The sequence below is a fragment of the Chelonia mydas genome, chromosome 21 (assembly GCF_015237465.2).
Source record: "Chelonia mydas isolate rCheMyd1 chromosome 21, rCheMyd1.pri.v2, whole genome shotgun sequence".
NCBI lineage: Eukaryota > Metazoa > Chordata > Testudines > Cheloniidae > Chelonia > Chelonia mydas.
In genome coordinates this window covers 18068012-18090453 of record NC_051261.2, presented here as the reverse complement: position 1 = coordinate 18090453, position 22442 = coordinate 18068012, and the positions used below count along the sequence as shown (strand labels likewise).

Genomic DNA, 22442 nt, shown 5'->3' with positions numbered 1-22442 from the left:
TATCGAGAAATAGCCGATGATGACCAATGTAGGACTCATCCACTGCACTGAGAGACAAGGTCCAGGATCACTGGTTAATGGGTCATTGAACTGAGATTAGGTCTGGGACAGCTGGGTGATGGGCCACTGAATGAGTAAGTTCACTAGCTCCGAGTACCGATAGCATCAGCTTGGACCAGACACTATCACGATACCCTACTCTGCACCCTGTTCCATCTGTTTGCCAGAAGTTGGGAATGAGCAACATGGAATGGATCACTTGATGATTATCTGTTCATTCCCTCTGGGGCACATGGCATTGGCCACTGTCGGAAGACAGGATACTGGGCTAGATGGACCTTTGATCTGACCCAGTATGGCCGTTCTTATGTCCATGGTACTGCATATACTAGTCATAATGCCAACTGAAACTGGTCTTTGGCACCAGAAACCTCTATGCTACTTTTGCCGAGTACAGAGCCACTCTCCATGTGATTCACCTGGGTCAGCAGTGCTGGATCCTCAGCATCAGCCTTGATTTCCCCGTACCCCCAACAGATCCAGGGACTTGAGGCTGCATATGCCAGCAGTTTTGGGTGACAGTGCCAGATCCTCAGCATTTGACTGAGCCAGTCAGATGAGACTAGGGGGTAAAGGGGGGCCTCCTGGACACTGCTTAAACTGGGTAGAGAACAACTGCACTGAGCAAATTTCTCGGATCCAGAAGCTGGACCCACACATTGCCAGATTTATTTGACTTGACTTCAGAAGCACTGCCATCCTGGGTGAGCACCTTTTCTTTTTAAAGAAAAAGCTAGTTTCTTAGTCAGTTTTTCTAACTTAAAAACAAAAATAGCCTTGAAAGGGCAGAAGAAAAGTTGAGAAACATAAGAAAAGCTGTGTGTGATATGAGCCTGATGTACCTTTGGCAGTTCAGAGTGACTACACTCTCCACTTTATACCCTCAGAATCCTCTGCAAGGGGCAGGGGATAAAGGGCCCAATGGATACCACTCAGCAGAAGATTCCAGAGGTCGTGACATAGGCACCTTAAGGAGGAACTGAAATATGCATCTTTTTAACTGGAAAATGTACTGGTGGAAACTCACTCTGCATGTGTGACGCTTGGGGGAAGCGTTTTCCCAAGTTCTGATGTATGTTGCCATTAATATTTGTAAAAGGCAGATAGAGACTCACAGGAGGACACAACAGTCCACCTCTTCCCCTCAACCACTTTTCTCTCCCCTGTATGTGCAGTACAAGTGGCTGCTACCCAACCCATTCTTAACACTCTCAGTTCAGTTTCTCTGTGATTCTCAAATCCCAGCATCCCATTCCTCCCCATCCACCCACAACTCTTACCCTCACGGGCTATTATTCCCTTTCAGCATGAAGTGTTTAGCTAAGTGTAGACAGTGGCTGACAGATTCACTGGTTTTAAACCAGAAGGGGACCATCTGATAACTAGAATTATCTAGTCTGCTCTCCTGTACAACACAGACCAGAGAATTTCACCTAGTAATTCCTGCATCAAACCTAATAATTTAGGCTTGAACTAGAGCATATACTTTAAGAAGCAATTCAATCTCAGCATAAAGATCTCAAAAGAATGCACCACATCTTTTGGTAGTTTGTTCCAATGGTTAATCACCCTCACTGCTAGAAATATACGCCTTATTCCTCATTTGTATTTGTCTGGCTTCAGCTTCCAGCCATTGGTTCTTGTTACATCTTTTTCCACTAGGCTAAAGGGCCCTTTAGTATAAAACTATAACTGGGTTCCAAAAACAAACAATTAACTAAGTTCATGGAGGAAAGGTCCATGAATGGCTATTAGCCAAGATTGTCAGGAATGCAACCCCATTGTCTCTGTGTTCCTAAGCCTCTCCGGACAGATGCTGGGACTGGACAACAAAGAGATGGATCATTAGATAATTGCCATGTTCTGTTCATTCCTTTTGAAATATCTGGCATTGACCACTGTCAGAAGACAGGATATTGGGCTAGATAGACCATTGGTCTGAGCCACTATGGCCATTCATGTATTTTGTCCCCAAGAAGCTGATTATGATTATATATAAAGTCCTCTCTAAGTTTTCTTTTTGATTAGCTAAACAGATTGAGTTCCTGAAGTCTCTCACTGTAAAATATGTTTTCCAAACTTACAATCATTTTGGAGGCTCTTTGCTGTACCCTCTCCACTTCTGCAGTATTCTTTTTAAATGTGGACACCAGAACTGCATACTGTACTCCAGTATTGGTCTCACCCATGCTGTATACAGAGGTAAAGTCCCCCACTCCTCTGTCTATACCTTCCAAGTATGGCATTAGCTCCTTCAACCACAGCATCCCTCCGGCAACTCACATTTAATTGGTTTTTACCACAACCCCAAATTCTTTTTCAGTCACTGTTTCCAGGATAGCGTCTGTTGTGATTACTGTGCCTAAAAATTTACCCTATTTATGAGCTCAACTGTAAAAAGTATGTAAAAGTTCAAAGATGTAACAACATAACTTTTTGCCTGCTAACCACAGAAAATAGGCCAAGTTATTTCCAGTAAAGAATGTTATGAACAAGTGCAAGAAAACCAGACAGACTCTAAATTAGTCCAAACAAAAAAGACCTACTGATATATTCAAGGATTATGTTGAGATTCGAATTAACAAGAAGATGTGGGTCCAGAAATTAATAGACAATCTGGTGTGGCAGCTATTAGACCTAATTTGTGGACAAACTAATGAGGGGATAAACTGTACCACTCACTTTTTTCACTTTTTGAATTCTTAAAAAGAGACTGAAAAATCTCACCTGCTCTCATCTCATCAACCCCAAGCCAGAGGGAGCAGAGCAGATCAAAGGATTTTTTTCCCTAGAGGAAGTCCATCAGGCCTTGCTCTTGTTTAAGGAATTTTATCTTTCACCTGTGAGTCCTGCAATCATATCATGACACCCAGTCCTCAGCCCATCAGTGGGGATCCCTAACTGCCAGGACCACAGAGGCATGTAAAAAAGGGAAGGAGGAGGATCCTAGGAACTACAGGCCAGTCAGCCTCACCTCAGTCCCTGGAAAAATCATGGAGCAGGTCCTCAAGGAATCAGTTCTGAAGCACTTAAGGAGAGGAAACAGTCACATGGAATCACCAAGGGCAAGTCATGCCTGACTAATCTAATTGCTTTCTATGACGAGATAACTGGCTCTGTGGATGAGGGAAAAGCAGTGGACATGTTGTTCCTTGACTTTAACAAAGCTTTTGACACTGTCTCCCACAGTATTCTTGCCAGTAAGTTGAAGAAGTATGGGCTGGATGAATGGACGATAAGGTGGATAGAAAGCTGGCTAGATTGTCGGTCTCAACGAGTAGTGATCAATGGCTCCATGTCTAGTTGGCAGTTGGTATCGAGTGGAGTGCCCCAAGGGTCGGCCCTCGGGCCAGTTTTGTTCAATATCTTCATTAATGATCTGGAGGATGGTGTGGATTGCACCCTCAGCAAGTTTGCAGATGACACTGAACTGGGAGGAGAGGTAGATATGCTGGAGGGTGGGGATAGGATACAAAGGGCCCTAGACAAATTGCAGGATTGGGCCAAAAGAAATCTGATGAAGTTCAACAAGGACAAGTGTAGAGTCCTGCACTTAGGACGGAAGAATCCCATGCACCGCTACAGACTAGGGACCAAATGGCTCGGCAGCAGTTCTGCAGAAAAGGACCTAGGAGTTACAGTGGACAAGAAGCTGGGTATGAGTCAACAGCGTGCCCTTGTTGCCAAGAAGGCCAATGGCATTTTGGGATGTATAAGTAGGGGCATTTCCAGCAGATCAAGGGAAGTGATCGTTCCCCTCTATTCGACATTGGTGAGGCCTCATCTGGAGTACTGTGTCCAGGTTTGGGCTCCACACTACAAGAAGGATGTGGAAAAATTGGAAAACGTCCAGCGGAGGGCAACAGAAGTGATTAGGGGACTGGAACACATGACTTATGAGGAGAGGCTGAGGGAACTGGGATTGTTTAGTCTGCAGAAGAGAAGCACGAGGGGGATTTGATAGCTGCTTTCAACTACCTGAAAGGGGGTTCCAAAGAGGATGGATCTAGACTGTTCTCAGTGGTAGCAGATGACAGAAAAAGGAGTAATGGTCTCATGTTGCAGTGGGGGAGGTTTAGGTTGGATATTAGGAAAAACTTTTTCACTAGGAGGGTGGTGAAACACTGGAATGAGTTACCTAGGGAGGTGGTGGAATGTCCTTCCTTAGAATTTTTTAAGGTCAGGCTTGACAAAGCCCTGGCTGGGATGATTTAGTTGGGGACTGGTCCTGCTTTGAGCAGGTGGTTGGACTAGATGTCCTCCTGAGGTCCCTTCCAACCCTGATATTCTATGATTCTACGAACCTGTCCTACCTCCCTCCCCGCTTTTCTGCTACTTTCTGTCCCACTATTTCTTTCCTCCTATCCTCTCTCTCTAGGCTTTTCATGAAATCCTGAAATTAACAGCACTGCATCAGCACAGCAAGATGAGATATCCACAAACCTGCCCCCATCTAAGGAGAAAAGGACCCAACCAGATGATGTCCCTGACCAGAATGCAAACCAGGGTCCAAGCAACAGATGTTATGGTCAACCTGCCAGTCAAAAAGCATCCATTTGTAACTGAACAACCGTCCAGTGTTCCAATCTCTCATCCCCTTGTGTCTGTCTGGGGGGAAAAAAGTAGAAGTGAATAAATACTCTTCATACATCAGGATAGAGTAAAATTAAACCTTTCCTTTTCATCAAAGAAAGGTTATTGGTGAAAATAAGAGACTGATATTTTGCCTCCAAAAAGAGAGAGACTTAAATAAGTTTTGAATGTTTTTGCATAATTCCTCAGTTTCCGTTTCAATATCAATGCTTGTTTTGATTTTTTGTTCTTTCTTGTGTTTGGTCAATCAACTTTCAACTTTAAAATGCTTTTGGGCATTTGCCAACAAACCAAACAAACAACGACTTCTCTGGGAAAAAAAATGAACCTTTATATAATTGTTTTAATGTTGGACAGTGAAAGAGTTTAAACACTTTTAACTTATCTGGCCTTTAAGACCAAGTCCCTCATCCTGAAAGTGTGATCTACATTCTTTGTTTGTAGATGTATGGCCTTGCATGTAGCCAAACTGAAATGCTTATTGTTTCATCATGCCCAATTTATCAAGCAATCCAAATGGCTATGTAACAGTGATCTATCCCCACCATTATTTACCACTCCACTGCTCCCTGCAAATTTTAATCAGCAATTAAATTTTCTTCCAGATCTTTGATAAAAATATTAGATAGCAGTGCCCTGAGAACCCGTGACATTCCCATTAAAAAAAATAAATCTATTATTGATTCCTTATGAACAATTACATTAACTTCTTAGCTAGTTTCTAAGCCATTCAATGTGCTATATTGATTTTGCATAATACTGATTTTTAATTCAAATGACTTATATAAGTCAAAAAAGATGTTAACACAATTACCTTTATCAAACTTGTTTTTTGAAGCAATTACATTACCAAGCCCATCTGAAAGGGCCCATTTTTCATTTTATTATGTTGAATGGCATCAGTTACCAGCTTATTTAGGTCCTTACTGAGAGTCTCTTGTCAGCCATTCCATTATTTTGTCCAAGAGTATGTCAAGCTAACTGGGCACATTGGTTTTCTTCCAGTACTCTCAAGCTTTCCCTGAATTCCAAGATTTATTGAAAATCTAACACCAACAATCCAGACAGCTCCACAGACAACTGGGGTTGGAGTTATCTGGACCTGCTTTAAAATGTTTATCAGAGTGGACTTATGGCTGTTTAGGTGCCAACTGTGCATTTCCATACCTTAACATTTTAGCATTTAATAGGTTTCAGAGTAACAGCCGTGTTAGTCTGTATTCGCAAAAAGAAAAGGAGTACTTGTGGCACCTTAGAGACTAACCAATTTATTTGAGCATAAGCTTTCGTGAGCTACAGCTCACTTCATCCGATGAAGTGAGCTGTAGCTCACGAAAGCTTATGCTCAAATAAATTGGTTAGTCTCTAAGCTGCCACAAGTACTCCTTTTCTTTTTGCATTTAATAGTACTTCAACTTGAGTTTCCTCATTTTTACTGCTTGATTTTGGGATAATGACAACATCCCTGTAGTACGCTATCCCTTCAATTTCTAGTCCAAAGAGAAAATGTGATGTCTAAGAGGAGGAAAAGCAGAGAAAGGATATTCATGGGAGGTGCACTGGTACACAAACAAGGTTTCAGACTTGGCTGAAGAAGTATAAAATAAGTACTTATCACCAAAAGGTAGGACAATAATCTTAAATTAATGAAAAGGAAGGAATGATTCCAGTAGAAGGACAAGGAAATTATTCAAAATATATAAGGAATGAGAGGGAGATGCAAAGGGAAGACTGACAATTGCAGTTGGAATTGTTTAACAAATAAAGGCCCAACAAAAACTGACTGCTGAAAACTAGCCTCTGAACCACCTGCCCAAAACCATGGCATCAATCAGGACAACAGTAATTGGACTGCACTCTAATCCTCAGCTTCCCCACAAACCTTTTTCGAGGTTTTCCATTCCACAACAAGGAAGTGGAAACCTGAAGGCGTACTCTAACAAAATGCACTCATAAGAGAATATATTGTCCCTAAATCCATACATTCCAATTTCAGACGGAATCATTGTGATCATCTCATCTGAACTCCTATATAACAGGCCACAGAACCTCCCAAAAATAATTTCTAAAGAAGATCTTTTAGAAAAACATCCAATTTTGATTTAAAAATTGCGACTGATGGAGAATCCATCACAACCCTTGGCAAATTGTTCCAATGGTTAATTACTCTCACCATTAAAATTTTAAACTATAATTCCAGTCTGAATTTGTCCAACTTCAATTTCCAGCCACTGGACAGTGTTATAGCTTTCTCGGTTAAACTGAAAAGTTCATTATCAAGATGTGTTCCCAATACAGATACTTATAGTGGTTTTCAACCTGTGGTCCACGGACCCCTGCAGGTCTGCAGACTATGTTTAAGATTTCCAAAGGATCCATACCTCCACTTGAAATATTTTAGGGGTTCACAAATGAAAAGAGACTAATTTCCACTGTTACAGACTAATCAAGTCACCTCTTGACCTTCTCTTTGTTCAATTAAATAGATTGAGCTCCTTGAGTCTAGCACTACAAGGGATGTTTTCTAAGCCTTTAATCATTCTTGTGGCTCTTCTTTGAACCATCTCCAATTTATCAACATCCTTCTTCAATTGTGATCACCAGAAAAGGACACAGTATTCCAGCAGCAGTGCCAAATACAGAGGTAAAATAACCTCTTTATTCCTATTCCAGATTTCCCTATTTATGCAGCCTGGGACTGCACTGGCTTTTTTGGCCACAGTGTCACACACATATTCAGATGATTATCCACCACAACCCCCACATCTTTTTCGGAGTCAGTTCTTCTCAGGACAGACTTCCCCCATCCTGTAAATATGGCCTACATTCTTTGTTCCCAGATGGATTCATTTACATTTAAACACATTAAAACACATATTGTTTGCTTGTGCCCAGTTTACCAAGCAATATAGGTCACTCTGAATCAGTGACCTGTCCTCTTCATTATTTACCATTCCCCCAATGTTTGTGTCCTCTGTAATTTTATCAGTGATGATTTTATGTTTTCTTCCAGGTCACTGATAAAAATGTTAAATAGCACAGAGCCAAGAAACGATCCTTGAAGGACCCCACCAGAAACACACACACTTGATGATTTCCCATTTATTGTTACATACTGAGACCAAACAGTTAGCCAGTTTTTATTCCATTGTGTGTGTGCCAGGTTAATTTTATATTGTTCTAAGTTATTTGTTTTTTAAATCAAAACGTCATGTGGTACCAGGTCAAATGCCTTACAGAAGTTTATAAGTATGTTTACGTCAACACTATTAGCTTTATCAACCAAATTTGTAATCTCATCACAAAAAGATGTCAAGTTAGTTTGACAGGATACATTTTCCATAAACCAATTCTGATTGCAATTAATTACATTACCCTCCTTTAATTCTTTATAATCGAGTCCCGTAACAGCTGGTCCATTATCTTGCCCAGGACAGATGTCAAACAGACAGGCCTATAAGTAACTGGGTAATACCATTTACCCTTTCTAAATATTGGCCAACATTAGCTTTCTTCCAGTCTACTAGAACTTCCCTAGTGCTCCCAGACTTATTAAAAATCAATATTAATGGTCCAGCAAGCTCCTCAGCCAGTTCTTTTAAAATTATTGGATACACGTTATCTGGACTTGCTGATTTTAAAATGTCTAACTTTAGTAGCTGCTCTTTAAGATCTTCCAGACATACTCCCTTCCTCTTGTACACGTTACTTTTTTAATGTCAGGGCTGAACTGTAAGATAGTTAGTGTATAATGTTACCTCTTGATCTTCCCTTTGCACCTCAAATTTTTGCATCATTTCCTTGTTCTTCTACTGGAATCAGTCCTTCCTTTTCATTAATTTAAGATTCTTATCCTTCCATGACCCTTATTTTATACTCCTCCAACCAAGATTGAATCCTTGTTTGTGTACCAGTGCACCTCCATGAATAACCTCTCTCTACTTTTCCTCTTCTTATACCTCATATTTTGTAAAGCATTGCATCACTATAGATAGTCAATCTGTACTGCAATGATACTGTTCTTAAACATCAATACACCATAAAGTGCCCTTACCAACAAATCCATGGTGTTATCTAGATTATAACCCAACCACATGAATGCCAAATTTTACAATAACCTACTCCTTAAATGTATTCATCATGTAAATAAAAAGCATAATAAATAAAGCATACTCTAAACCAGAGGTGGGCAAACTATGGCCCGCGGGACTGTCTTGCCAGGCCCATGAGCTCCTGGCGGTGGAGGCTAACCGGCGGCCCCTCCCCCAGTGTCCCCGCTCCCCCAGTCATGCTGCCAAGCGTTCAGCATGGCTTGCGCCCGCCCACCTCCCAAGCTTTCCAGTAAGCCTGTTCTGCCACTCTGAGCGGCATGGTAAGGGGGTGGGAGGTAGTTGAATAAGGGGCAGGAGGTCACAGGGGGCAGTCAGGAGGCAGGGAGCGGGGGGGTCGGATGGGGCAGTCAGGGGACAAGGAGTGGGGGGGGGGTTGGATGGATCGGGGGTCCCAGGGGCCCTGTTAGGGGTCAGGGCAGTGGATAGGGGTCGGGGCAGTCGGGGGGGTTGGATGGATCGGGGGTCCCAGGGGCCCTGTTAGGGGTCAGGGCAGTGGATAGGGGTCGGGGCAGTCGGGGGGGTTGGATAGAGGGTGGGCTCCTGGGGGGCGGTTAGGGGTGGGGGGGTCCCTGGAGGAGGTGGTCAGGGGACAAGGAGCAGGGGGGGTGGGATGGGTCAGGAGTTCTGAGGGGGGCAGTCAGGGGACGGGAGCCAGGCTGTTTGGGGGGCACAGCCTTCCCTACCCGGCCCTTCGTGCTGTTTCGCAACCCCGATGTGGCCCTCAGGCCAAAAAGTTTGCCCAGCCCTACTTTAAACGCATAAAAAAGAAATCTCACCACTTCACAGCATATAGACATAATACTAGTTCATATTAAATCCACTGTTCTGTATCCAATTCTCCCACTCTTAGTTTGAGAATATATCGACAACACATTTCTACTTTATGCAGTGCACCAATCACAAGCTGTGCTGCCTGTGCATAGTTTGATGCCAGTACAGCTTCCTCAGCACACCGCTATTCACAGAAAACTTCACCTTTGCTTTTCCATGTTACATAAAAAGCAGCAGGAAAACATAATAACTGCTAAAATTAGTCAATGTAGGTCAAAAATGGCAAATGTAGGTATTGCAGGGGCACCCTGAATTACAAATGAAACAAAATACAATCACTTAACAGGCTTGCCTGTGAGAACAGGGGCCATGGATTTCATTTTATTCCAGTTTTAAATTTAATGTCAATGCTGGTGGAAATGGGCAGGGGAGGAGGAGGAGAGAAGGGAATTCCCTTTGACCACTTTAGAAAACCCAGAGTTTTGGGGAATTCTGGCATTGCCATAAGGTAGTACCCCTTCCTGTTGGTGGACTCAACTTCTTGGGGAGGCAGTATAAAATATACTCTTGAGATAAAATGGTTCTCAATCAACCTCCCCGCACAGCTGGAGCCCAGAGAACTCGTCCCTCCGCCACAGCCAGAGCCATGAGTCCCATCTCCTCCTCCCCTCAAGGAGTCCCAAGGAGCCCCGGGCCAGCCACAGCCGTGCCTCGCCTCCCCAGACTCCAAGCCGCTGTGGGGAAAAGCCTCACACTTCGTCCGAATAAGTGTTTCATATACCCCATGCAGGTTCCAGGGCAGCTGAGTAGGTGGTATTTGCTATTCAGCTTCCTGGGTTCATCAGTATTCTCTCTGGTGTCCAGGGAGATTATTGATGAACCCAGAAAGCTGAATAGCACATACCACCGCCTCAGCCGCCCCAGAACCTGCATGGGGCATAATAAAACAAAACTTCCCCCCCCCAGAGGCCGCAACTAGGGGTCTGGCAGCAGTGGCAGTGCCTCCCCTGGCCTATTATACCTGCTGCCCATGCTCTCAGCTGCTTAATCCCTCAATGATTTCTGACACACTGGCCATCTTGATCACATCCCCTGCAAAGCTTTCACCACAACAGTACCTGCCAGGGATTTATCAACACCAAACTGGTGCACCAGAAGACCAGTAACTATCACAAATGGAGAGCTTCCACTGCCATTACCATTCTTTTCCATAGCATGGGGAGCTCTCATCCTTGTGATCTGGCACTGAAACGTGAGGGTTAATCTACCAAAGTGGTAAAGAAACGTCTCCTTTCTGATCCTGAAGTTATGCCGCCAATTCTGGTCATTCCAGATCACGACTACAACTAGGTTCCACCAGTCTTTGGCTGTGACTCTTACCCAAAAGCCTTCTTCCATCCACTGATATTATCCACAAGTGCAACACAAGTGATAGTGAATGCAAGACTAGTGATTGCATTATGAATTCCACGCTCATCTGGACACTGGCAGGCAGTAATGTCTGTTTGCCTCAGAGTGAGCTGGAGGCAGATCCTGTAAAGAATGTAGGTAAGGCTCAGAGAGGCTCATCCACCTGGATATTTTTAGATTTCAACCTTTGCTGCACTGTGTACATTCTTTGGATTTATTTCACCTCAAATAAAGGTCTCCATGTTACACCATAAGAACCAACAAAGGCTAACAAATATCCTGGTTTTAAGGAAAAAAATTCTTCCTCATCCTATTACTTCTGAGATCAGCAGGATCATACAGACACTACTGTAGACCAGGAACAGAAAGCTTTTCAAATGCTTCAGCACTTTCTCAGGAAGAACTGGGAATAAGCATTCATCCAGACTCCATTTTGAGAAAAAGGACTAGAAATAGCATTGAACAGAGACTTTATAGGAATTTAAGCAAGCCTTAAAATAATGTGGACACACTGTACTACTGGTACTCTGACTGGTTCAAGTATCTAGGATAAATAACAGCTATGGGGGCCAGATTTTCATGAGGGCACAGCTTCCATTTAGGCATGAAGTGTTCCACACCAGGACCTCCCACTGTTCATAGAATATCAGGGTTGGAAGGGACCTCAGGAGGTCATCTAGTCCAATCCCCTGCTCAAAGCAGGATCAATCCCCAATTTTTGCCCCAGATCCCTAAATGGCCCCCTCAAGGATTGAACTCACAACCCTGGGTTTAGCAGGCCAAAGCTCAAACCACTGAGCTATCCCTCCCCCCCTGTTCTCAACCTGGCTCTAAATATGTACATTAAGAACATAAGAATATACATACCAATGGTCCATCTAGCCCAGTGTCCTGTCTTCCGACAGTGACCAGTACCAAATGCTTCAAAGGGAATGAACAGAACAGGACAATCATCAAGTGATCAGTCCCAGGAGCTGGCAGTCAGAGGATTAGGGGAAGCACAGGGTTGCATCCCTGACCATCTTGGCTAATAGCCATGAACTTGTCTAATTCTTTTTTGAACCAAGTTATACTTTTGGTCTGCACAACATCCCCTGACAATGAGTTCCACAGGTTGACCATGTGTTGTGTGAAGAAGTACTTCCTTTTGGTTGGTTTAAACCTGCAGCCTATTAATTTCATCAGGCGACCCCTAATTCTTGTGTTATGTGAAGAGGTAAACAACACTTCATTATTCACTTTTTCCACACCATTCATGATTTTATAGGCCTCTATCATATTCCTCCCCCTCAGTCGTCTCTTTTCCAAGCTGAATATTCCAGGTCTTTTTAAATCTCTCTTCATATGGAAGCTGTTCCATATCTCTAATCATTTTGTTGCCCTGCTCTGTACTTTTCCCATTTCTAATATATCTCTTTTGAGATAGGGTATAGGGCAACCACAACTGCACACAGTATTCAAGATATGGGCGTCCATGGATTTACATAGAGTCATTATGATATTTACTGTCTTATCTATCCCTTTCCGAGTGGTTCCTAACGTTCGCTTTTTGGAACGCCACAGCAGATTGAGCAGATGTTTTCAGAGAACTATCCACAATTAGTCCAAAATCTCTTTCTTGATTGGTAACAGCTAATTTACACCCCATCATTTTGTATGTATAGTTGGGATAATATTTTCCAATATACACTACATTGCACTTACCAACACTGACTGTCACCTGCCATTTTGTTGCCCGGTTTCGGAGATCCCTTTGTAACACTTCACAGTCTGCTTACAACGTAACTATCTTGAGTAATTTTGTATCATCTGCAAATTTTTGCTACCTCACTGTTCACCCTTTTTTCCAGATCATTTATGAATATGTTGAACACTAGCCACAGTACAGATTCCTGGCAGATACCTTTTTTTACCTCTCTCCATTCTGAAAACTGATCATTTACTCCTACCCTTTGTTTCTTGTCTTTTAACTGGTCACTGATCCATGAAAGGACCTTCCCTCTTATCCAACAGCTGCTTAGTTTGCCTAAGAGCCTTTGGTGAGGGACCTTGTCAAAGGCTTTCTGAAAATCCCAGTACTCTATGGCTGCACTGGATCACCCTTGTCCACCTGTTTGCCGATTCCCCCCAAAGAATTCCCATCAAAAAGCCAGTGAAATATATGGTCATTCATATAACCAGTATCAGTTGGATTTTGCCGTTTTGGTGAGGTGTTTTTTTTTTTTTTTTTTGGGGGGGGGGGGGGGGGGGGTTGGGTGGGTAGGGGGGACGGGTTAGATAATTGAAAACATATCTTTCTTTGACAAGGGGACAAAGGTGCATTAAATTATTTTAGCCTGTAGAGGTCCCATCCATTTCTGACTTCCCCATTAAGGAGAACAGCTCTTAAGAAACCATATAGAACAAAATTAATAGTAAACTAGCAAGCAAACAGCATATACATTAGTTTTGAAAAGTGGTTCTTTGAAAAGGATACATAAAACGTCAGTTTTGATCAGTTGCTGAAAACCATAGTTGATCATATCCCATCCAGAGAGAATTATTCTACACAAATTGGGGGGGATAATGAAAACGGTTTTATAACCTCAATTAAGAAGTCAGCACTTAGCTTCACAGTGCACAGGTAATACACATTTTTGCCCTTTTTCACTAATTACTGAGTTAAGAAGTGTGTGTGTGTGCATGCATGCAATTGCATGTTGTGGGTCCTCTTCCAAAAGACAGTATTATCTGTAGATCTTACTGTATGATGCAGCTTATTTTATTCAATCTGATTATGAACATTTATAGTCTCAGTGTGTAAAATACAGCAAGTTACTTCATTTTACTTCAGTTCAATATGTTTAAGAATGCCAAGTGTATGATCAAAAAGTTCATATATAAAACTCTTGATACTCAGAGTGCACAGAAGTTACTTCTGAAATGAAGCCCACAAAAACGTGTCTTTATCCTCACCTCTTATTGGAGGAGACTTAACTCTTTTGATCACTTAAATAAAGAGAGTAGCAGCTACTCTTCTTGTTGTCACATTAGCTATTTCAAGATATCTATACCACCCTATCGTTTAGGATAAGAACACTTTCCTCAAAATAAAGACAATGTACACCCACTTTTATCAAGCTAAATCTTTATTCAACAAGACCCCTCTGACCAAAGTAATTCTAGTTCACTGTTTTACATAAAAACAAAGATTAGAACTACACTTCAAGCTTTTTTATACTAACTCCAGCCAATAAAATTTGAGAAGTGTTAACTATTCAATTAAAGAAAGGAAATCACAGGCTCATTTTGCGGCATGTTATAGCGTCAGTTTACACGTATAGAGTGATCAAGACTTACTACTTTTCCCACTATGTACTGGATTCTAAAATGGTGGTCATGTCTGCCAATGATTCAAAAAGAAAAAAGATACCATGCAAAAGTCTATGCTGACAAGTTAGTTACATGTTGTTCAAGTTGAGACAATGGGTAACTATTAAAAACTAAACTAAACCAAACCTTTAGTAGCGCCGCAGAAATGTCACTCTGGACTCGGAGAAAGGCAGAGAGAGGAAGCCAGAGCCCGAGCACTCGACAATGCCAACATGGAGGGCAACACCCAGCCAGCTGCCCGGCTTGGGTCTCTACAGAACGGCGGCTCCAGGTCCACGCACGGCAGCGGTTCAGTCGCCTGGGATCTGGCCGCGGTGGCAGCCCGCACATTAAAGCTCGACGCAGCGGCTCGACTCGCCCCGGTCCGAGCCCGGCTGCTCGCCGGGGGGGGAGCGGAGCCCGCCGGCCCTGGGACGAGCTCCGCTCTCCCGGCAGGTATGGAAACAAAGGCCTTCGCGTCGCTTTCACCGTCCCGGGCGGGGGGCACCGGGGCTGTCCGGGCCGCAGGACAGCTCGCCCGGCGGGGCTCGCCTCACGGCCGCGCTCCGGGCACAGCCCCGCGGGCTGCCCGCGCGCCCTGCTGCCACGGGAGGCCACGTCTCCGCCGCGCGTGGGCAGCGCGGGCCGCTCGGCGGGCGGGCGGGGCCCCGCACCCCAGGGTCCGGCCGGGCCTCTCCGCCGGCCGGAGCCCTGCGCTGCGGCCAGCGGGCCGGGGTCGGTGCCCGACGGGGGCTCCCGGCTCGGCGCCGCTCCCCCAGGCCCCCGCGGGCCGCGCACAAAGGGCCGCTCCGCTCGCGGCGCCATGCGGGCGGCGCCGGGCCCTGGGCACTCACCGGCGGCGGCCGCACCTTGCAGATGCCGGTCTGCTCGGCGATGGGTCGGATCTTGTGGATGAAGGCGAAGGGGTCCGCGAACTCCTCCCAGCTGGGCTCGAACACGGGGCACTCGGGCGGCGGCAGGAACTCGGCCATGGCCGGGCTCGGGCGCCGGCAGCTCCTCAGCCAGCCGCCTCCGAACAATCCACCAACAGACGCTGGTCGTCGAGCGCCGCCAGAGCGGGCCGTGCACCTCCGCCGAGCCGGGAGAGAAAAGAGTCCGGCCGGCCGGGCGCCGTGGCAAGGCCTCCGCCCCTCCGCCTGGGGGAGCGAGCGTGCCCCAGGGGCTCCCACGCCCCGTGGGGGGGCCCACTGTGCCAGGGGCTTCCACCCGCAGGCCAAGGGGTGCCTGGTGCTCACGGGGCCCCCATCAAGGCCCCTCTCTTACAGGGAGAGGGGGACTCGGGCGCACAGGTGGTCTGTTGTAGGGGGGCTCTGCGGCCCACAGAGTACAGGTTACTTGGGTTATAAAAATCAGAGGCCCCCCCATTCCCAGTATTTGATGCAGTATTAAATAATTCCCTACAAGAGGCCCTGGTCGCTATAGCTTGCGGCCGCAGATCATGGTCACACTGACCCCTTTGTTGTCCAGCCCTGGGGTTCTGTCCAGAACACGGAGTACAGGCCTCGTGTCTCCGGGCCACTCCCAGACCTCTGCAGGGTTTCCTTTCTTTCGCTGCCACCTGGAGCTCCGTTTTTCCCAGATAGCTGATTTTTTTCCTCATAGTTGAGAGACAAGGTGGGTGAGGAAATATCTTTTATTGGAGGTGAGAGAGACAAACTGTCAATATGACAGGCATAGACCCACCCAAACCCAGGAAAGATTAGGAGCCTGCTTCTGATAGTCTAAGGGTTGCATACAGAAGAAAGGGCTAGTCTACTCTGGAAGCCCTGTATCGGCACAGCTGCAGTGTTTCTGGTGAAGATGCTCTATGATAACTCGACAAGCAGCAGTAGCTGTTTCGACATAGCACTGTCCATACCAGTGCTTAAGTCAGTGTAACTTACATCACTCAGTGGTGGCTTATTCACTAGGGTTACCCTATTTGAACATTCAAAAAAAGGACACTCCATGGGGGAGGCATATTTGCTCATGCACCCCTTCCCCGCCCCATTCCAATCCCTTCCCCAAAGTCTCCGCCTCCTCCCTGCCCCATTGGACCCCTTCCCCAAATCCCCGCCCCGGCCCCGCCTCCTCCCCTGAGCGCACAGCGTTCCCCCTCCCTCCCAGCCGCACAAAACACCTGTTTCGCAGCACAAGCGCTGGGAGCTAGGGGGAAAAAGCGGGCACTCTCTGGAGTGATCACCATTCACTTTCTTTCTCAAATGATCAACATTCACTCTCTTTCTTGAATGATCAACTCTTCTTTGGGGAAAAATAATCATGGCAAAATCGCAGACATTTTTAGATATTTAAAAATTCCTCCCAGAGGGCAATTTAAGAACCAAAAAGTCGGACATGTCTGGGAAAATATGGACGTATGGTAACCCTATATTCACACCCTGAGTGACATAAATTATACCAAAGTAAGTGATACTGTAGACTTGGCCTAAGATGTAAATTTAAACTGATTTAGTTAAACCAGTACAAACATCAGTGTGAATACTCTTTAGTTTAGTTTGCGCTGACTAAGAACTTCTAGGTAAACCCAAATAAGCTATCTTAAACTGAAATAAGTGCACCAGTTTAATGAAATCGGTTTTAAAAATGATTTAAGCTAAACTGATGGAACTTGCCTATGTAGACAAGGCCACAATTCTAGAGAGAAATGAGACACGCTAGTATTTGCTGAAGGAACTTCTGGTCATGAGGATATTGTTCCTTATTGGCATTGCTCTCCACACAGGTTTTATAAGGCCAGGTTACACTGAAGATATCTGGAAAGATACTGAGCCAAATTATTAATCAATCTGTAAGCACCTGGAGGATAATAGGATTATAAGGAATAACCAGCATGGATTTGTCAAGAACAAATTATGCCAGACCAACCTAATTTCCTTATTTGACAAGGTTATTGGCTTAGTGGATAGGTGGGAAGCAGTAGAAGTGATATATCTTGATTTTAGTAAAAGCTTTTGACACAGTCTGAAATGAGATTCTCATAAGCAAGCTATTGTAATTTTATCTAGACCACATTTCCCTAAGTTGGGTGCACAACTGGTTGAAAGACCATATTCAAAGAGTAGTTATGAATGATTCACTGTCAAACTGGGAGGGAGCATCTAATGGGGTATCGCAGGGGTCAGTCCAGGATTTGGTACTATTCAATATTTTCATTAATGACACGGATAATGGAGTGGAGAGTATGGTTATAAAATTTGCAGATGACACCAAAGCTGGCAGAGGCTGCAAGCACTTTGGAGGATAGGATTAGAATTCAAAATGATCTTGACAAATTGGAGAATAGGTCTGAATTCAACAAGAGAAGTGCAAATTACTTCACTTAGGAAAGACAAATCAACTGCACAACTACAAAATGGGGAATAATTGGCCTGGTGGTGGTACTGCTGAAAAGGTTCTGGAGGTAATAGTGGGTCAAAAATTGAATATCAGTCAACAGTGTGATGCAGCTGCAAAAAGCATTCTGTGGTGTATTAACAGGAGTGTTGTATGTAAGACACAGGAAGTAATTGTCCCACTCTACTTGGCACTGCTGAGGTCCCAGCTGGAGTACTGTGTCCAATTTTGGACACCACACTTCAGGAAGATAGGGACAAATTGGAGAGAGTCCAGAGGATAGCAACAAATATGATAAAATCTTTATAAAACCTGACTTATGAGGAAAGAGTTTTTAAAATGGATATGTTCACTCTTGAGAAAAGAAGACTGAGGGAGAAGCTGATAGCCTTCAAATACATGTAAGGGCTGTTATAAAGAGGATGGTGGCTAACTGTTCTCCATGTCTGCTGAAGGTAGGACAAGAAGTAATCAGCTTAATCTGCAGCAAGGGAGACTTAGGTTAGATATTAGGAAACACTTTCTAACTAAAAGGGTGGTTAAGCTCTGGAATAGGCTTTGAAGGGAAGTTGTGGAATCCTCATAATCGGAGGTTTTAAAAAACAGGTTGTAAAAACACCTGTCAGGGATGATCTAGGTTTACTTGGTCTTGCCACAGTGCATGGGGCTAGACTTGGTCACTCCTCAAAGTCCCCTCCAGTATAACATGTCTATGATTGTATGAAACTTGAAGAAAGATATGGTCCCTGGCCCTAAAGAATTAGCTTTCTAAAACACAGACATTAGAGCCAATACAAAGCAAAATTTTGTACTAGAATCACAAACTACACTAGACTTGCAAAATGTAGTGTCAGGCACACAATATGTCTGCTCTGGGTAAGCTGTTTATTTGTCATTATTGTCCATTGTGTAGTGTGAGGCTTGCTCATCTCTCCCTCCCCCTCCCCGGATTATATACAATTTTTCTTCATCATGTTTTAATGGAATTTCCTCTCAGTTCTGATAATTTGATGGGGTTTGTTTTCTTATTTTTTGCACTACCTGTAGTCTGGATACTAGTGCAGAAAGCGCCTCTCTGTTGCACTCTCCTCTCTCACACTGGTTGCACTCCTCCCCCCTGGGCTTACACTGTACTTTGTATTCCATTTTTGATCCCTGGTTCTGTTTTTGATAAGTGTCCCATTTGTTCATTTAGTTTTAAATGACTATAATTGCAACAGACTGCTGCTGAAAGACTTTGCAGAAGAATCTTTAGTCCTGAGAGGCAGCCATCACCTTGATTTGTAAGGCCTGTACTCCATTAAGGTCTATGAATCTGTCACAACATTGGTAGCATTTCTCTCTATTTGAGTGAACAATGGTGGTTGACTTTGTTCGTGGTTTTCTTTGTTTTGGTGGGTGTTTACTTTAGGGGCTGTTGCAATTACAGATTCCCTTCACTTCTCCTGCTAAAGGGGATCCGTAGGGCCCTCTGTGGACTAGTTCCATCCAGGCAACGGCAGCCACATGGGGCTCCAAGCCACCTTCTCTCCCTTTATGATGTATGTTTACATCTGCGGAGGGATCTGCCACAGCTGACAGCCATCCCAGCATCGGCACTTTTTTTTTTAAAGAGCCTCTCTGTTCTCTGGGATAGGCTAGGGGCTGGGGCAGCGTCACAGGGGGAGCCCCCGTCGGTTTCATTGTCTCTGCAAAGGCTCAGGCCAGTGCAATGAGGAAAGTGGAAACCGCAGCAAAGTTGAACTATGTATTTCCAGCACGCTTGCTGCATGGCAGAAGGGAAAGCACCAGCATTGCTGCTGCCCATGCAAGCACCTATCCTGCATGCAGTAGGAGACCCTGGGACCATAGGGGACGGGGTCTGAACAGGGGACTGCCTGACCTGCTGTGGATGAAGAGGTTGTGAGGCTCTCTTTATGAGAGAAGCCATTGTGCTCTCCTGTAGGGTAAGGAACATTCCACTGAATGCATCCGATGAAGTGAGCTGTAGCTCACGAAAGCTTATACTCAAATAAATTGGTTCGTCTCTAAAGTGCCACAAGTCCTCCTTTTCTTTTAGCTAGAAGTTAGAATTCATTTAGAAGGTGCCACATCCCTGATTGACAGATCAAGAATATCAAAGGGATAAGAGCAACATTTCCCTCTGGGCTGGCCTCCCACATATAGAGTCTGCACTTTCCCCTAAGACAAGAGGGAACCGCTCCCTCCAAAGCAGAACTTTTATCTGCCCCTTCCACCTCCCACGGCAGAAAATGTGATCCCCACTTAATGGGAATAACCTAAAGTTGTGCACAAACACTTAACTTTTGATTATGCAATATGATGGCACTAGGGTAGGGGTTCTCAAACTTCATTGCACCGTGACCCCCTTCTTACAACAAAGTTACTACATGACCCCTGGAGGGGGATGGAACCTGAGTCCGAGCCCTGCCACCCTGGGTGGGGGGGAAGAGGGGGCAACAGCTCAAGCCCTGCTGTCCCAGGTGGGGCTGGAGCTAGGACTTCAGCCCTGGGTCCCAGCAAGTCTAATGCTGGCCCTGGTGACCCCATTAAAATAGGGTCCAGACCAGTGATGAGCTGCCAAAATCTGATGAACCGGTTCCTTCAGTTGCTCCGGGTCTTCGGCGGCACTGAGGGACCTGTCGCCAAAATGCCACCGAAGACCCAGAGCGCCGCCAGGTGAGTAAAAAGGGATTCTCGAGGGGAGCCTCCTGAGCCGGGAGCTCAGGCAGGCCGGACAGGATGGTCCTGTGGGCCAGATGTGGCCCGCGGGCCAGAGTTTGCCCAACCCTTTAACAACCAGTTTTAAACCAGGTTCAAAATTTAACAACCAGTTTGCTCGAACCAGTGCGAACCGGCTCCAGCTCACCACTGGTCCCGACCCACTTGGGGTCTCGAACCACAGTATGAGAAGGGCTGTGCTAGGGACAAGGCAGCTGGAGCTCCAGCTGCCCAGCAGATTCTCCCCACGCCATGTGCTCACAGCCTGTTGCAGAGCCAAGCGGGGAGAGGCCTTTCTAGGAGTAAGGGCCCAAAATCAGACACACAACCCAGGCCCTAGAGTTGCATGAATACAGTAAAGTAATTGTACATGCAAGATAATGCCACATGGAAGATGCCATTTTATACAGAAAGGGGGGGGGGGGGGAAAGTGAGGGGGTCATGCCACCCTTCCAAGGGCCACAGAATACATCACACAGAAAACATTTCCAGGACAACTAAGCTAGTCCCTTCAGCGTCCCACACAGCCCATGGGGCCCCCACCCCCAGCATCCCACACAGCCCATGGGGCCCCTACCCCCAGCGTCCCATGCAGCCCATGGGGCCCCTACCCCCAGCGTCCCGCACAGCCCATGGGGATCCACAACCTGGATGCCCTCAGCTCCCCAAAACCTGGCAGTGGCCCCCAGTACCCCAAGCCCATGCTCCCCTCTCTCCACAGAGCCCATCGCCTGTCCTGCAGGGTGGGCTCCGCTCTGCTTGGCCAAAGGGCCCTGAGACCCCCACGAGAGGCTCGTGACTCGGGCAGACAGCGGGGGCAGGGCGCCCCTCCCCGTCACTCGGGGGCGAATGCAAGCCGCGGGTTCTCCCTCTAGGACCCCGGGGAGCGGCAGTCGCTGCACGTAGCACACGTGTGCGGCCTCGGGGGGAGGAGGGGCAGCCCGCCCCGCCCCCAGCCGGAGCGGAGCTGGAAGTTACACGAGCCGCCGTGCTGCGGGGCGCCCCGCCCCCCCTTTTCTGCCTCTGCACCCCCATCCTGCCCCTTCCCTCTGCCTGCACCTCCTTCTCCCTTTCCCATTATCTGGCTCCCCCCATTCCCTCTACTTGCCCCCCCTCCCCTCTTTCCCCTGGCAGCTCCCATCCACGCTTCCCACCCTCCCCCTCTTGCTGCCTGGTCTACCCCCATCCCCTCTGTCTGCCCCCTGTCCTCCCCTTTCCCCTGCCTTCCCCCCATCCCTGCTGCCTGGCCTCCCCCACCACCCCCTCTGCTGCCTGCCCCCATCTCCCCTTTCCACTGCCTGCCCCATCTCCCACATTCCCACTGCCCCCCTTTTGGCTGCCTGTCCCCATCATCCCCTTTCTGCTTCCTGCCCCCCATATCCCACATTCCCTCTACCTGCCCTCTATCCCACCCCTTCCCACTGCCTGGCCTCCCCCCATTTACTCTATCTGCCTCCCCATTCCCTCTTCCTGCTGCCTGCCATCCCCCCATTCCCTCTTCCCTCTCTGCTGCCTGCCCCCATCTCTTCTGCCTGCTGCCCATCCCCCCCTTTCCTACTGGCTGGCCTCCCCGCCCCCCCCTCCTGCTGCCTGCGCCCATCCCCCACATTCCCTCTACCTGCCCCTCATCCCCCCCTTCCCACTGCCTCCCCCGCTGCCTGCTCCCTATCCTCTCCCTTTCCCCTGCCCGTCCACCCACATTCCCTCTGCCTGCTCCCATTCCTACTGCCTGCCCCCCATCCCCACCTTTCCCACTGCCTAGCCTCCCCCATCCCCCTCCTTCCCACTGCCTGCCTTCATCCCGCACATTCCCTTTGCCTGCCCCATCCCTGCTGCCTGCCCCCATCCCCCGCATTCCATCTACCTGCCCCTCATCCCCTCTTCCCACTTCCTGCCCCCCATATCCCACATTCCCTCTGACTGCCCTCTATCCCCCCTTTCCCCTGCCCGATCTTCCCCCATTTCTTCTGCCTGCTCCCTGCCCCCATCCCCCTTCCTGCTGTCTGCCCCTCCCCAATTCCCTCTGTCTCTCCTGTCCCCCACATTTCCTCTAACTACCCACATCCCTCC

The 22442-nt window shown here is 46.6% G+C and overlaps 1 protein-coding gene across 18 annotated transcripts in view; it reads right to left on the bottom strand.

The window, feature by feature from the left end:
* The window catches only part of KDM5B (lysine demethylase 5B), a 183698-nt gene extending 168239 nt beyond the window's left edge, over window positions 1-15459 (bottom strand). For 10 of the 18 annotated variants that reach the window (XR_005223286.2, XM_037885140.2, XM_043533823.1 and 7 more), the window contains exon 1: window positions 14445-15142. Coding sequence is in view for 17 of the 18 variants with exons in the window: in XM_037885140.2 (XP_037741068.1) it covers window positions 14445-15122 (678 nt within the window). In the remaining variant the exon portion in view is untranslated. The other 8 variants (XM_043533827.1, XM_037885142.2, XM_043533825.1 and 5 more) reach the window with 8 other exon arrangements.
* Between the last annotated feature and the right edge of the window lie 6983 nt (window positions 15460-22442).